This window comes from Myotis brandtii, unplaced genomic scaffold (genome assembly GCF_000412655.1).
Source record: "Myotis brandtii unplaced genomic scaffold, ASM41265v1 scaffold1571, whole genome shotgun sequence".
Lineage (NCBI taxonomy): Eukaryota > Metazoa > Chordata > Mammalia > Chiroptera > Vespertilionidae > Myotis > Myotis brandtii.
In genome coordinates this window covers 7,778-20,752 of record NW_005355711.1, presented here as the reverse complement: position 1 = coordinate 20,752, position 12,975 = coordinate 7,778, and the positions used below count along the sequence as shown (strand labels likewise).

The 12,975-nt window shown below is 43.7% G+C and overlaps 1 protein-coding gene across 1 annotated transcript; it reads right to left on the bottom strand.

Annotated features, from left to right (window-relative positions):
• Positions 1-5,077: 5,077 nt before the first annotated feature.
• Positions 5,078-12,364, bottom strand: LOC102254467 (ribonuclease pancreatic). The gene is made up of 3 exons (XM_005862005.2): positions 12,302-12,364; positions 10,806-11,374; positions 5,078-5,314 (listed from the first exon to the last, which is right to left on the bottom strand). The coding sequence occupies exons 2-3, from the start codon at positions 11,347-11,349 to the stop codon at positions 5,274-5,276; spliced, it is 585 nt and encodes a 194-aa protein (XP_005862067.2). The 5' UTR covers positions 11,350-11,374; positions 12,302-12,364; the 3' UTR covers positions 5,078-5,273.
• Positions 12,365-12,975: the final 611 nt, after the last annotated feature.

Sequence of the window (12,975 nt, the reverse complement as noted above, 5' to 3'; positions counted from 1 at the left end):
CACCATAACTTCTTTTAGTTAAAGTTTAATTTCAGACCATTCTTTGTGGTAACTTTAGGTCTCTGAGTTTGCAAGACCACCATGCAGGCCTTCCCTGAGCTTGTCAGGTTAGCATGTGGCCCCTTTTGTCCACATATATAAACGCTCATAAAAACAATCACCACAATAAGAATATTGAACAATAATCTACCTAGCCATATAGTCAGGGAATGCAGAAGAGGAAGGAAATTGGCCTTCAGAATCACTTTGCCCAGACATATAACAAGAAGAAACTAGAGAATGACCCATAGAAGTAATGAGCTTTAAAGGGCAGTCACCACACTCACTTGTAAGACATGCCTAGTGATGAGACAGTATAGGGGTAACATCTAGGCTCCATCTTGACTGAAAGGACTCCCACTGAAAGGCCTGACTATGACTCCTTGCTTTCAGTAAACTTCCATATTTGATACTAACCTAACCACATCCTTACAGAGTTACAGAATGAAATGCTTGTTCTCTCTGATGGTCTGCAGGCTAATAGCTTCTGCTATAGATATCTCAATTAATTAGAGGAATTCTGATTGAGGCTTAAGCAGCCCCTTTGTCATCAGAGATGAGGAAATATGCACAAAGTAATGACTTTTTTTCAGAGATTCACAGGAGTATCCATAACTAGACTCAGATCAGTGGGTCAACGGAGGGACCAGGAACAAAGGGATTGAGAAATTCCACACTCTCCCTAGAATCCTTTTAAATGCCTACCTGTCTAAGACCAGCACCCACCCCTTATGTCACCCTTCCTCCCTTCCCTTGACAGTAAAAGCCACCTGGATTTCACCCTCTTTTAAGATGGATTTGAGAATAAGTTTTGGAGATAGGCCTTCTTGATCAATAAATCTTTCCTTGCTCCAAACTCTGATGTCTTGAATATTGGCTTTTCTTTTGAAGCATCAAGCACAACCTTGGGTCTGTAACAAAAAGAAAGAATGTACAAAAACTATACATCCCTTTTTAATGTCATGTTCTACAAAATAGATGTTTTATCAAATAAATGATAATAAGACAGAGTTTGTGGCAAAACAACTTTGATAAAAGCTACAGGAACTGTCAAGAAGATAGTAAGACCACCTTCCACCAGATTTATGGCTTAAAACCAGCAGAGAACAGCTTATTCCAACTGTTCTGGGAGAAATTAGTGGGCCAGATTTTCGTGAATCTAGGGCAGGGGTGGGCAAACTTTTTGACTCGAGGGCCACAATGGGTTCTTAAACTGGACCCGAGGGCCGGAACAAAAGCATGGATGGAGTGTTTGTGTGAACTAATATAAATTCAAAGTAAACATCATTACATAAAAGGATACGGTCTTTTTTTTTTTTAGTTTTATTCATTTCAAATGGGCCGGATCCGGCCCGCGGGCGGTAGTTTGCCCACGGCTGATCTAGGGGATGGGGTAGCTCTTGCTATAGCTTCAGAAAATGAATTTTCTAAGACTCTCACAGAAGAATGAGTTATTTTTATTCGAATTATGTTTCTCAGGTTGCAAAGTCCCATGCCCCTTAACACAGTCCTGAAAGAGGTGTAGTTGGGGGTCCAGCAGACCCAAAAGCAGGGCCAGTGTTCAGAGACTCTGTTCCATGTTGCAGCAAGGCACAGTTCAGGATCAAGGAGATTCAGTCTATTAATCCATTGTGTAGAGACAAGATGGCCATGGGCCACATGGAGGAATGCAGGAGAATGCACCCCGTGTAACAAGAGTCCCAAGAAAGCTAGAGGGCCAAGGGCCAAGGGCCAAGAGAGAGGGCTCCTTTGTCCAGGTGTTTAAATATTCAGGTTTCTCAAATTTGCATTGGCCATGCCTATTCTGGCCACTAACTTGTTCCCAGGTGTGACTGACAGATAAACACCTTCCCATGTCACTCAGACCTTACTGGGCATGTGTCCAAAATGCCTTGTCCAGTCCCTTGCCCATTGATCTATGGAAAACAAATTTGGAGAATGTTAAATTACAGCTATCTAGCAAGGCTGTATAAAGGGCATGCCTATAGTATCTAGTTTTCCCTTTACTCCTTTTCTGTTACCTAATAACCAGATTATGACAGGGGTATCACAACTTGGTGATCAGTTTCACCTAACAGTAATCCCTACCTTCATAATGCAATCATTTTAACACATTAGCATGCTAAACAACACACACTGAGTTGCTCTAATCAGTCATGGAAAGCCCATAAAAGAACACAAAATGTCTGACAGAGCTCCTCTGAGAAATCTTCACCCCTTTCCCCAGAAGATCCTGAATATTTCCTCTGTCAACGTAAAAAACCATTGAAACCTGTAAAGAATTTTTGTGAGTTTATTTGAGCCAAACTGTCAACATATGCCGGGAAGCAGAACCTCAACGAATTGAGATAATGCTCTGGAGAATGGCAGGGTTACATTCGTATTTATACATTGCAATCAAAGGAGGAACATAGGTGGTTTACATGAAATTCATTGGTGACAGATTTAAGGAGGTGGGATTAAGCGAAGCGGGGAAACCTCTAGGATAGGATAAAAAGTAAAATGATGGACACATACTTAGGTGGGTGCAGGAACAATTAACATGATAAATGAAAGAATCTGCGGCATCTGTCCTGGGTCCGGCACACCTGGCTGTGCCCTAGGGGCTCCAGATACAGGGAAGTCACAAGTTACCCAGACATTTCAAGGGCATGTTATCATAGATGCAAAAAGACAGATAGGCTCAGTTAAGGTAAAGGTTGACCTTGTCAGTGAAGATATCAGCTTAGGACGTAACTGCCCACCATAACTGCTTTTAGTTAAGGTTTAATTTCAGACCATCCTTTGTGGTTACTTTAGGTCTGCAAAACTGCCATGCAGGCCTCTTCTGAGCTTGTCAGGTCAACATGTGGCCCCTTTCGTCCACACCTCTTATTGAATACCCAACCCCTGATTAAATGAACCTTAATACTGGAAGCAATTCTTGTAAAGAGGGCTGTTCTGTCTGTGGAGTACTCATTCTGTCTCATGGCTTCACCAGTAAACTCACTTTCACTTTGAACTCTGTGCTGGCTTGTGTTTGAATTCTTTCCTGTGTGAAGTCTAGAACCCACAGTGAGTCTCAGAACCTCAGGTCCTTGGACCCACAACCTGCATCAGTAACTAGAATATTTGTGCAAATATTTCACAGGCCCTCCAAGTGGCCCACTGACCATGGAAAACTTGTGGTTCCCCGGGATCAACTACTACCAAGTGACTATCAATCATGGATAACTGTTCTCTTCCTCATTCCCACATCCTACATCCACACCAAGGCTCCTATATAAGCCATCCACAAGAACCCCTTAGATAGCTCAACTTCTCTTTACTGGTCCCTCCCTTGTGTACAAGCTGTCCGCAAAAAATCAATATGCCTGATCTTGTACAGAGTTCAGTGCTTATTTCTATGACATGGAGACTCAAGAACCTGGTGTTTAAGGTATGTAACAGTGGGACTATGACCATTCAGATGAATGATGCCTTATTTGTTGTTAATTGTTAATTAAGAAGACCTTAAGGGAATGAGAAAGAAAATAAGCATGGAGGGGGGATGGTGAGAAAACACCTTTCCACCTACACTTACTGCAAACCACAAAGAAACCCAAAGTACATGTGAATTCACTGGATGAATTGCAGACCTTCTGGGATTTGTCCCCCAGAAAGATGCTCCTGGGAAACAGTGCTGATATGCTGCCAGGTGTGCCACTGTCTAGTCTTCAAGAGATACACTTTCCTTTTGTACCTGAAACAGTGAAATGCTTGCTCTCTCTGATATCTTAATTCTAATCTGCTTTTTTCCCATGGCCTTCAGGCTAATATCTCCCACTATAGATATACTAATTAACTGGAGGAATTCTGCTTAAGGTTTGAGTTTTTATAAGAGCAGCCACTTGTCAGAAGGAGAATTTTCCAAAGAGGTGAGGAAATATATACAAGATAATGACAGTTCATCAAAGATTTACAGGAGTCTCCAGACCAGACTCAGTTCAGCTGGTGGTCAGGGGACTGATGGGAACAAAAAGATTTAGAAAGTTCTTGCTCTTTCTTGGATTCCAGTCATGCCTAACTGTCTAAGAACCTCACTCAACTGCCATTCCTCCCTTTCCTTGACATAGTCACCTGAATTCTGGGTTCTCTTAACATGGATTCAGAGAAGATACAAGGCACTCCTCAACACCCCTCCACCATCCTATCTTCTTGAACTGGATCTTTTTTTTTATAAGTATATTATTTTTTAGAATATATTTTATTGATTTTTTTTTTTTTTTTCGCATTGAGCACACAAACCTTGTACTGGGAACATACCTTCTAGGTAGGACCAGCATCATAAATCATGGGTTGTGCATGTGGAGAGCTGTCCCACATTCATGATCAATTTCCAAAAACAATATTAAAGTGCTTTCTGGCATGACTGAATAGATTCAGAGCCCCTAGTGATCCCACTTGCTCTGTGAGGTCTGACTCAGACTTAGGAGGCAAGCGTGGGGATTGGGAGCAGGCCTTCCATTTCACAGAGAGAAAGGTCAACATGCAAATACTGATGAGGCAGCTCTGGGAAAGAAGGAATCTGATATGTCTATCACTTACTGTTAATTGAAGGACTCATTTTAATTGTGGATGTAATCCTGGACTGAGGGACTATTGGCCCCTGGAAATGAAGGAAGAATTTACCACAAAGAGAGGCAGGAGAGAATCAGCAGGCCAGAAGAGCAGAAAACAGTATAATTTTGTGGATATGTGAACAGTGAACGACACAAGATGTTGCACCTTGGTCCTTGAGTTTTGCTAAGAAAAAAAAATTCAGAGCCAAGCAACTGTAGTACAAGCAAAAGTTTATTTAGAAAGTCACAGGGTAAAAGAAGTGAGCCATGGAAGAAGTGAGCCAGCTAGACTGCATGGACTCAGGAAGCAAGTTACAGAAGCAAACAAGGGCCTTTGGAGCTTAGAAGAAAGAAAGCAAAGCCAATGCACCTGATGGAAGAAAGGGGGAAGGAAAGGCTTGGGCGTGCTCTAGAGAGAGAGTGTACCTGAGATAGGGAAAGGTGTGGGGGAAAGAGAGAGAGAGAGAGGCGCCTGGTCCTTCTTCATCTTGATGGCTTTTATGTATTTTCCAAAGGTGTGGGTTTTAGAAGAGGTCTCAGGGGAGGATCTCAATAGAATCTTCATCAGCTTTCCAAGTGTGTCCTTTCAAGGTGGTGATCTCCTACTAGGGTAGGAGATCATTAGTCATTGCATCTGGTCCCAAAGGCAGGATGTCATTGCTTCATCTGGTTTTGCTGCTTTTCTGGGCCTGGAGCTGAAACACAATTGAGGCCTAGATGTTTTCTCTAGTTTGACCAAAACTCTCTCCTTGGTCAACAGATCCAAGGCATTGTTCCTAAGATTATTAGATGAGGGTCAGAACCTCACTGTTCTAGGGCAGTGATGGAGAACCTATGAACTCATTTTTTTTGGTTGATTTTTCTTTGTTAAATGGCATTTAAATATATAAAATAAATATCAGAAATATAAATCTTTGTTTTACTATAGTTGCAAATATCAAAAAATTTCTATATGTGACATGGCACCAGAGTTAAGTTAGGGTTTTTCAAAATGCTGACACGCCGAGCTCAAAAGGTTCACCATCACTGTTCTAGGGGCTTAATGCTTAAGGGAATGGTCATACAAGGGTCATATGGGAGTTGTATGATGCTATTCTCTGGCCTCCTTGTTCTGTCTCCCTCATGACTAGCAACATTCCAAGGGGTGTAAGTTCAGGGGAGAATCTGAACTGTTTGACCAGAGATATGAAAGGTTAGGATGTGTAAACTGCATGACCAGTGATATGCCAGGGGAGGAAAGGACACCTTGGGGTGAAGTCCCACCATACAATACTTGTTTATGAAGTTTTCCCCATTGTTAGGCACCCGGGACTTTCTATCCTGGTAACCTTCTGTATCTGGCCTGTAGTTTCTACTCTGGTCATATCTGTCTAACTGCCTGCAATATCAGATACACTTAACGCTACAGGGGTAAGGAAGAACTGGGACACTAACATGTGTTTATCTGTGTACTGAAAATGTAGAATTATTGAAGCTTGTTTGGTTTAAAGAATATTCTGAAAATCAACATTATTCTTCATTGGATACGATTATTTCAGCCTGTAAGCACACACCCACATTAGTACCTCCATTTTAATGTTAATTTGCCTGGGTTAGTCTTCCGGTAACAGAGTAGGCATCTAGACAGGTATGAGCAGAGCAGGAACCAAAGGCCAGAGTGGAAATTCCTGGGTGCCTAACAAGGGACAAAACTAGAGAAAACAAGTATTATAGGCTCGGACCTTACCCCCAAGGTGACCTTTCCTCCCTAGCATGTCCCTAATGATGCAGTTTAGACCCTTTGAACTTTTATATCATTAATCATGCAATTTAGACCCCCTTTAGAAGAGGAACAAAGGGGCCAGAGAATAGAATCATAGAACTCCCATACAAGCCCTTGCATGACCACTCCCTTAAACATTAAGCATTAAGCCCCCAGAACAATGAGGTTCTGACCTGCATCTAATAATCTTAGGAACAAAGGCTGGGATCTGTTGACCACAGAGAGAGTTTTGGTCAAACTAGAGATAACATCTAGACTTCAGTTGAGTTTCAACTCCAGGCCCAGAAAAGCAGCAAAACCAGATGAAGCAACAACATGGCTGACATCAGGATCTCCTACCCTAGCACCAGTCAATCAATAGAGACCATGACCCTGAAAGGACACACTTGGAAAGCTGATGAATATGCTATTGAGATCCTCCCATGAGAACTCCCCTAAAATCCCCACCTTTAGAAAACAAATAAAAACCCTGAAGATGAAGAACCCAGCAGGTGTTCTTCCTCTCTTGAGTACACCCACATCTCTCCACACCCACTTTTGTTCCCAGGCACTCTCTCTATGGAGCATAATGGTGCCTTTCCCCATCTTCCCTCAGGTGCATTATCTTTACCTTTCTTTCTCCTAAGCTCCAAGGGCCCTTCTTTTGCCACTGTAATTTGTTTCTTAAGTCATGCAGCACATTTGCCTCATTTCTTCTACCCCTGTGACTTTCTAAATAAACATTTGCTTGCATTTCAGTTCTTTGGCTCTGAATTCTTTTTTAGCTGAACTCAAGGACTGAGGTGTAATTCTGACATTAACATCAGGAGGAACTAGTACTCCTTTTTTTGTGGGATAGCAATAGGCTCCCCACAGAACAGAGACCTCTGATTTGTCTCCTGATGGCTGTTTCTCTTCTTGACTGAACTGGACCCCTCCAGGACAGGACCCCATCTTTCTTCTCCCAGTCTTCACCTCTTCAGACCACTTTCCTTCCCATTGGCTCCTGGCTGTGCAAGTCTGAACCTGGACCCTCTGTTGTCACTTATCACGTTATTCTACAGATGGAGGTCTGAGCAGTCTCATGGCCCAGGTGAAAGATAACATGAGTGGAGCCATATTAAAATAGAGCCTAAGTAGCCATTTCAGAGGAACTGCTTTGCACGTCTTATTTTTCTTTATCTTCCAAGCTGGACCAAACCACCATAATTCCAAGAAGGCCAAGACTATCCTATTTGTAGAGACTGATGAAATTAGACTTTGAGAATGACCAAATTTCGAACCAACAAATTGAATACAATTTCAGGTGAATCTCAAGCCAACCCATGAAGTACAAATCTAACCCTACCTCATCTAGTACCGATAAATCTTCTTTAATACAACATATCTAATCTTCCTCCCTTTTCCCCATAAAACCCTGAGTCCCTATAAAGGGGGAACACTATATGGGTTTCTGCCTGAATTTTTTCTCCCAAATTGCAGTTCTTTTGTATCTTAAATAAATGCGTATTGCTTCTCATTTTTTTTTCATCTCATTTTTGCTTTTTATCTTCCAGTTAACACCCAGGAAGCACAAAGACCCAGAAAACAGAGGTGGTGATATGCAGTTACAAATGCAGCAAAACACCAAGTCAGCATTCTTAGAAGTTCCACTAAGAAAGAGGAAAACTGAGGAGCTTCAGGCTTGGGAAGAAGGGTGAGATAAGAAAAATTCTGTCTCCAGAAAAAAAAATCTAAAAACTTAAAGTTTCCTTTTTTCCCCCTCCTGCATCCTCATTGCTGGTAAGGAGTGAGACTCCCATTACCGCAGAAATGCAGGTATATCTGACCACTCTCACCTGCAGGCTTCCTCCTTATATAGAAGCTCCCAGGGCTAAGAATCTAGTTTACAGGAGAAAAATAGCCATTTCCAACATTTATAAATGTAGTATATAAAGACAATGACAAGTGGTGAAACTGATTGGAATTAGGGCCTCTCTCTCCCTATGACCTTGTCTAGAGTCAGATGCAGCTGTAAAAAAAAGGGACAAATAAAATGACTAAGTGATGACAGAAGCTGAGTCTGTCCAAGAAATGTAAGGAAGCTTTGCCAAGAACTAAACAGACTCACAGGCCAAGTACCCTGGGAATCTGTGAGAGCCGCCAGCTCAGGAAGAGCCACAAGTCCACAGCATGTAGTGAAGCCGGAAGACTCGGAATTTTTTTCTTGAGTTGACTCTGGTGGCAGAAAGGATGATTGGGAAGCAAGGAGACCTAGGGTCTACTCCCAGCTGTGCCACTAATTAGCGGCAGCCCTGAGCAAGCCACTTAACCTTTTTGAGATTCAGCTTGTTCCTCTGTAGAAAGCAGGGGTTACAATAGAACAGGGGAGGCAAATGGGAGGCATGTATATGCTTACTTCTCTCCTGCCTTCCGCAGAGGCTACTGTTCAACTACATTATGGCTTAGAAGTTCTTCTACAGCAGTCCAAATAGGCACTTCCAATTAAACTTTGTTTACAAGTTGAAATCTAATTTTTTTACCTCTAAAATCCCTTCTAGCTCCTAAATGGAAGGTTCCAATTTTCCAAGTAATAGATGGCTATTTTTCTGATTTAGTGACTCACTCAGAAAAGAAAATAGAAAGACAGACAGACAGAAAGAAAGATAGAAAGAAAAGAAAAGAAAAGAAAAGAAAAGAAAAGAATTCAGTTTACAGAAGAAAAATAGCCACTTCCATCATTTTTAAATGTAGTATATAAAGACAATAACAGAAGTAGTTAAACTGGTTGGAAGTAGGGCCTTCCTCTCCCTATGACCTTGTCTAGAGTCAGATACAGCTGTAAAACAAAGGGACAAATAAAATGACTAAGTGATGACAGAAGCTGAGTCTGTCCAAGAAATGTAAGGAAGCTTTGCCAAGAACTAAACAGACTCACAGGCCAAGTACCCTGGGAATCTGTGAGAGCCGCCAGCTCAGGAAGAGCCACAAGTCCACAGCATGTAGTGAAGCCGGAAGACTCGGAATTTTTTTCTTGAGTTGACTCTGGTGGCAGAAAGGATGATTGGGAAGCAAGGAGACCTAGGGTCTACTCCCAGCTGTGCCACTAATTAGCGGCAGCCCTGAGCAAGCCACTTAACCTTTCTGAGATTCAGGTTGCTCCTCTATAGAAAGCAGGGGTTACATTAGGACAGAGGTGCCATGTACATCCTTACTCCTCTCATGCCTTCTGTAGAGGCTACTGTGAAACTACATCGTTGTTTAGAAGTTCTTCTACAGCAGTTGAATGAAAGTTTATACACAGTGGAAATCTACTTTTTTTCCTTCTAAAATCCCTTCTAGCTCCTAAATGGACAGTTCCAATTTTCCAAGTAAGAGATGGTCATTTTTCTGATTTAGTAATAGCTCACTCAAACAGAAAGAAAAAAGAAAGAGTAGAGAAAAGAAAATTTAGTATCATAATTTCATACCCTCCTCCCCCTCCCACTCTGAAGCTGGGCAGGGTCTTCCTGATGTCACACTGTCCTTCCTTCTGTGTCAGAGATTTTAGTAGGTTCACCCAGCATGAGTGTCCTCTGCAGCACCCTTTTATCTAACCAGCCCACACTTGTTAGTACATGCAGACCCCGGGAAAGGTCCCAGGACTAAAAACCTACTTCACTAAGGGGAGGGCAAGGAAAGACCAATGAAAGAGGCTGGTCACTCCAGTCTGGTAATTAATAGAATTCACTAAGGGAAACTTACATACAAGGTCCGTCTTGGGTGGCTGTGAGATAGAATGGATCCCTGGGACACCTGGCAGGTGCCAATGAATTTACTTAGGCTAAAAGGGGTGGGGGGATAATCAGGGATAATAATACAAGAATGATACCAGGTACAGAAATTACTTTACATGCTTGACCAGATCAGGACAATGGCCTGTTCCAGGAAGGAGCAAGTCACTGGAGTCGGGGGAGGGGTCCTGATTTATTTCAGAAAGGACATCAATTGTGATCTGACAGTCTCTAAGGGGGATTTATGGGAAGCAATCTCTGTTCTGGCCCTCCACCAGATTATGGGACAGGAATCATACCATGGAATAGTCTTTCTTCCACATTTAACATTTTATGTTTGGCATCAAGGAATCTTGAAAAAGAGATCAAGGAATCTACTTGAAAAAGAGATTATCTCCAAAAAGAATTCTCTAAAAGCCAAGTTAGAAGAGGGGGCATTTAATGATTCTACTTGCTGCTCACCAAAGTTAACCAGATTTGCAGTTCTCACCTTCTGGCAGGAAAGCAATCACATTAACAGTAACCTGAATGGAGACAGCTTCAGGAAGCCAGGTAGTTGTAACTGAGTTTTATTGAAAGAAGCAGTAAAGTGGTTCACATGGGACTCACTTCACAACCCACTTCTCACCCCCCAAACCACGAGGCACAAGTCTCAGGCCAGGGAAACACTTTTGTGTTGCATAGCAGCCCTACCTTGAGTCATTTCCCTCAGTGGTAGCAAGGATGAGGGAGAGACAGGTGACTCTCGGGGCATCTCACTGCTCTGATCTCCGATGGAGACCTCTACTGAAGCATCAAAGTGGACGGGCACGTATGGGTTTCCCTCACAGGCCACGATGATGTGCCTCTCTTTCTGGCTGGTCTGGTAGTCACAGTTGGGGTACTTGGAGCCACTCGTCTCATGACAGTCTGTGATATTCATGCTGGAGTTGCTCTTGTGGCAGTTGGGCTGCCCATTCTTGCAGGTGATGTTTCCCTGGAGGCAAACGGCCTGGACATCTACCAGAGGCTCGTGCACGAAGGTGTTCACTGGCTTGCACCATCCCTCTGTCATATGCCGGCGCCTCATCATTTGGTTGCAGTAGTTGGAGTTGTTGTTGGGGCCGTCTGGGTCCATGTGTTGCCGCTGGAACTTCATGGCCCGTGATTCCCTGCCCAGGGAAGGCTGGACCCACCCCAGCACTAACAGCACCAGGACTAGCAGTGGGAACAGGATGAGGGACTTCTCCTGAGCCATGGTGGCCTCAGTCCTCTGGAGGAGCCTAGTCAGTGAAGGGAGAGAGGAGGAAAAGCATCACGTTAGAAGAGAACCCCAGGTGCCACCTGTGATCTCCCTGGCTTACAGTCTCCCTTCAGGTCAGCCTGAAAGACACCCTTCTTCCTGCAAGATTTTCCAAGTGATGCGACACTCACATGTACTCGCCTCCAAAAGCATTTGACCCCTACTAGTGACAGAGAGGTGGGTCTTCCCCTCTGGGTGGTGACCTCCAAAGTGATCTAAAATCCCAGGGGTCCTGTTTTTGAATATTAAAGGTTTTTTTAATCTAAAATACTTTTTAAAAAATAAATTTTATTGATTTCAGGGAGGAGGGGAGAGGGAGAGATAGAAAGATCAACAATGAGAAAGAATCATTGACCAGTCTGCCTCCTGCCCATCCCCTACTGGGGATCAAGTCCACAACCTGAGCCCACAACCCCGGCACGTGCCCTTGATTGGAATTGAACCCAGGAACCTTCAGTCTGCAGGCGGATGCTCTATCCACTGAGCCAAACTAGCTAGGGCTAAAATACATGTATACTCCGTGTTCTAGTGGGTCAATAGAAGATCTTTCTGTATAAACCATGAGTCAAATTGTATCGCGGTTAATGTCATGACATATAGGGTGATGGCGGAGAGAGCTCCGTTGTCCTGCAACACTAGGGAAACTCAACCCAGTGCCTGGCACTGGCATCATAAAGAGATGCCATTGTATTCCAAAGAGAGATGCTTGCCTCCCCGACCTGGGACTGCTCCTTCTCCAGCCCCATGTGTTCTCTGCAGCCAGAATGCTCACTCCCATCCCAGCCCTGTCCCTAGCTACATTTGCAGCCCTAGCCCTAGCTTAGGTTTTAGCCTTGCCCACCATGCCTCCCTCCTCTCCAGACCTCAAGCAGAATCTGCTCCCAAGACCATCTCTTGGGTCTCTTACCTGGGACTCTAGCTTGGATACCAGGCAAGCTTAAGTGGAAGACTAGTTTCTGCAGTCACTGGATCCCTGGGGAGTGGAGCTTATGAGATTATAAAGGGGCTTGGCTTCCAAGATGAGAAGGGTGGGAGGAGCAACCCTGAGGACAGTGGGGAATGGCCCAGGCTCCCCTCTTTCCAGGATTGCTGGAGGGAATGAGTCTGCCTATAGGAGTCTTTCTTGCCATTCGAATCTCATCTCTCTGCTGGTTCATAGGGGTAGCAGGGAAAGTCACTAAGGCCCTGATGCTCAAACCCCAACCAAGTCTTTGTTATCTCTTTGGGGGCCATGTCACCAAATAGCCCTTGGAAGTTAGCAAAGTACACATAATATGTAATCAAGAGAGGGGGGGGGAAAGGGAGGTCCTCTCTCTCCCCAAGAGTCCTGCAGTGGTTTTGACCAGAATTACCAATCTCCTAACAGCAGCTCTCCTGGGGAAAGTAGGAGAGGTATCCAGCTGTCTCTAGCTGGCAGGCTTCCCAGATCTGGAGAAGGAGGGGAGAGTGCCTGAACAGTTTGGGTAAGAAGGAAGCCTCTACATGGCCTCACCCAGTTCTGGTCACTTCAACATTCTGAGGTGAGTGTGTGACAATTTTTATCTTCAGTGACCACTCATCCTGTAGGTCAGAGTTAAGTAG